Source organism: Phodopus roborovskii, unplaced genomic scaffold (genome assembly GCF_943737965.1).
Source record: "Phodopus roborovskii unplaced genomic scaffold, PHOROB, whole genome shotgun sequence".
NCBI classification, from domain to species: Eukaryota; Metazoa; Chordata; class Mammalia; order Rodentia; family Cricetidae; genus Phodopus; species Phodopus roborovskii.
Window position 1 is genome coordinate 107,723 of NW_026125846.1, and position 1,929 is coordinate 109,651.

Consider the following 1,929-nt stretch of genomic DNA (forward strand, 5'->3'; position numbering starts at 1 on the left):
ACCCTAGGAGAGAAAGTGGGGAAGGGCCTGGTGTGGTTGAGGGCAGGGCCTGGAGAGGGTCACTGATTGTGACCTTGGACACTGTGACCTCGGGGTAGGGGACAGGTGAGCTAGGGTAGTGCTGAAGGGGTGGGGCCTGATGCTGAGCAGTAAAAACCTGCCACCATTTAAATATGCAAATGAGGCTACTAAACTGTTATGTAAAGGATGCACTAGTAATTTTGATTATGCAAATAAGCACAGTGCCTGGAAATCTGGAAGTCTGATTGGGGCTTCACATTTGAGTATGTAAATGAGCAAACCCCAGTTTCGGAAATACACTTTAATATGCAAATTTGTGCTGCTTTGCATGCTTTTGCTATGCAAATGAATGCAAGTATTCCCATCTGTTTGGGACTTTGACCTGCAAATACATGCAGGTTAGGTCATTTGGAGGTGTGGCCATGCAAATTAACCCCAGCAGTTTCTGTACTTGATGTCTTCTGAGTCTCCAGGCAGCTCTTGAATATGCAAATCAGAGTGCGGGCAGGGGGTGGGGCCTTCCCTGACCCTGCTCCTGATGTCAAATGTCCATCACAGGCATCTGATGGTGAAGCTGCTCATGCAGGACCCAGTGGGGGCAAGGGCAGGGCCCATGGAGATGGTGAGGGCAGGGCATCAGGAGGGGCAGGGCCACAGGGGCGGGTTTAGGTGTACTCCCCTCGGTGGGCCTGTCCCCTAACCCTGCCTCCACACACCTCACCCCATGTCCTGTGTCCTAGCACTGGGAAGTGATGCACTTGAGGGAAGCTTGCTCTGTCAATCAAACACAATGCACCAAGGGCATCATGGGAAATGGGTCACTGCTTCACAAACTCACCAGAAGTCCCGCCCCTTCAGTAACTCTCTCACCAGAATACCCGCCCGGACAGTCACTCACATACTCATTCTCCATCTACAATCCTCATTATTTGGGTGTGGCCGGATGCTGGCTGACAGGGACATGTGGTCCCACATCCGGGAAGATGGCAGCCAGCTCACGCATGCAGCGGTTGAGTGGAAACCCCACGGTATTGAAGAAATCCCCTTCCACGCGCTCTGCTAGGGCACCGCCTCGCGCCTGAAGCCCATAGGCGCCAGCCTTGTCCCTGGGTGCAAGGCAGGGACGAAGTCACACCAGGTGCCATGCTCAGCCACACCCACGCCCGCCGGGGACAACTCTTCCTTTTCAGGCCTCACTTCCAGGTTTCCCTGGCCCCACCCACCCCACCCCGCACCCACTCACAGAGGCTCCCTGCTCTCCACGTATTGGCAGAGCAGTGGCTCTGATAGCCGCGAGAATGTCACACGGGTCTCTTCGTGGAACAGTGACAATTCCACTTCTGCTTCTGGGTCCCCTTCCGCCTCTGGGGCCTCTGGGCATGTGGAACTCGGCTCCTGAAGCTGCCTCTGCCACAGTGGCCTCAAGATGGCCACACCGGTGATGACACTGTGCTGCTGGCCACTCAGCCTGGGCGGGGCCAGGGAAGGCGGGACAGGGCGTGGTTGGCAAGGGGCAGGGCTGGGGTGGGCAGAGGCTGGAGCTCCATGAAGAGGCCCCGCCCACTATGCCCTGGGGGGCCTACCCCGCCCCTTAAGGCCCCGCCCACCTGCGCAGCATCCTGTAGGCATCGTCCTTGTCCTTTGGCTTCTCCAGGATGAAGCCATCCATGGCCTACATTGGGCGGGGCCAGACGCCAAGGGGCCGGGTCAGTGAGGGGCAGGGCCTCACTCACCAGGACGGTATAGGCTCCAATAATGACATCAGGCGGGTGCAGGTCCTAAAGGGCAGAGGGCGGGGCAGGCTTATGGGCGGGGCCTCAAAAGGAAGGCGTGTGGCCTACCACCTGACCAGAAGGGATGGGGTCGTCCTCACCCTGTGCAGCCACGATGCCACCTCCAGCACCTTCA

The 1,929-nt window shown here is 57.8% G+C and overlaps 1 protein-coding gene across 1 annotated transcript; it reads right to left on the reverse strand.

Moving 5' to 3' along the window:
- Window positions 1-657: 657 nt before the first annotated feature.
- On the reverse strand, window positions 658-1,639 carry LOC127217781 (probable bifunctional dTTP/UTP pyrophosphatase/methyltransferase protein). The gene is made up of 3 exons (XM_051178776.1): window positions 1,625-1,639; window positions 1,265-1,584; window positions 658-1,127 (listed from the first exon to the last, which is right to left on the reverse strand). Exons 1-3 carry the CDS (start codon window positions 1,637-1,639, stop codon window positions 947-949), a joined length of 516 nt encoding a protein of 171 aa, XP_051034733.1. The 3' UTR covers window positions 658-946.
- Window positions 1,640-1,929: the final 290 nt, after the last annotated feature.

Bases quoted from the DNA above. Each gene is read 5' to 3' on its own strand.
- LOC127217781 (XM_051178776.1), bottom strand. The intron at 1,128-1,264 runs GTGAGTGGGTGC...CCTTGCACCCAG, and splicing joins GTGGAGAGCAGGGAGCCTCT to GGACAAGGCTGGCGCCTATG.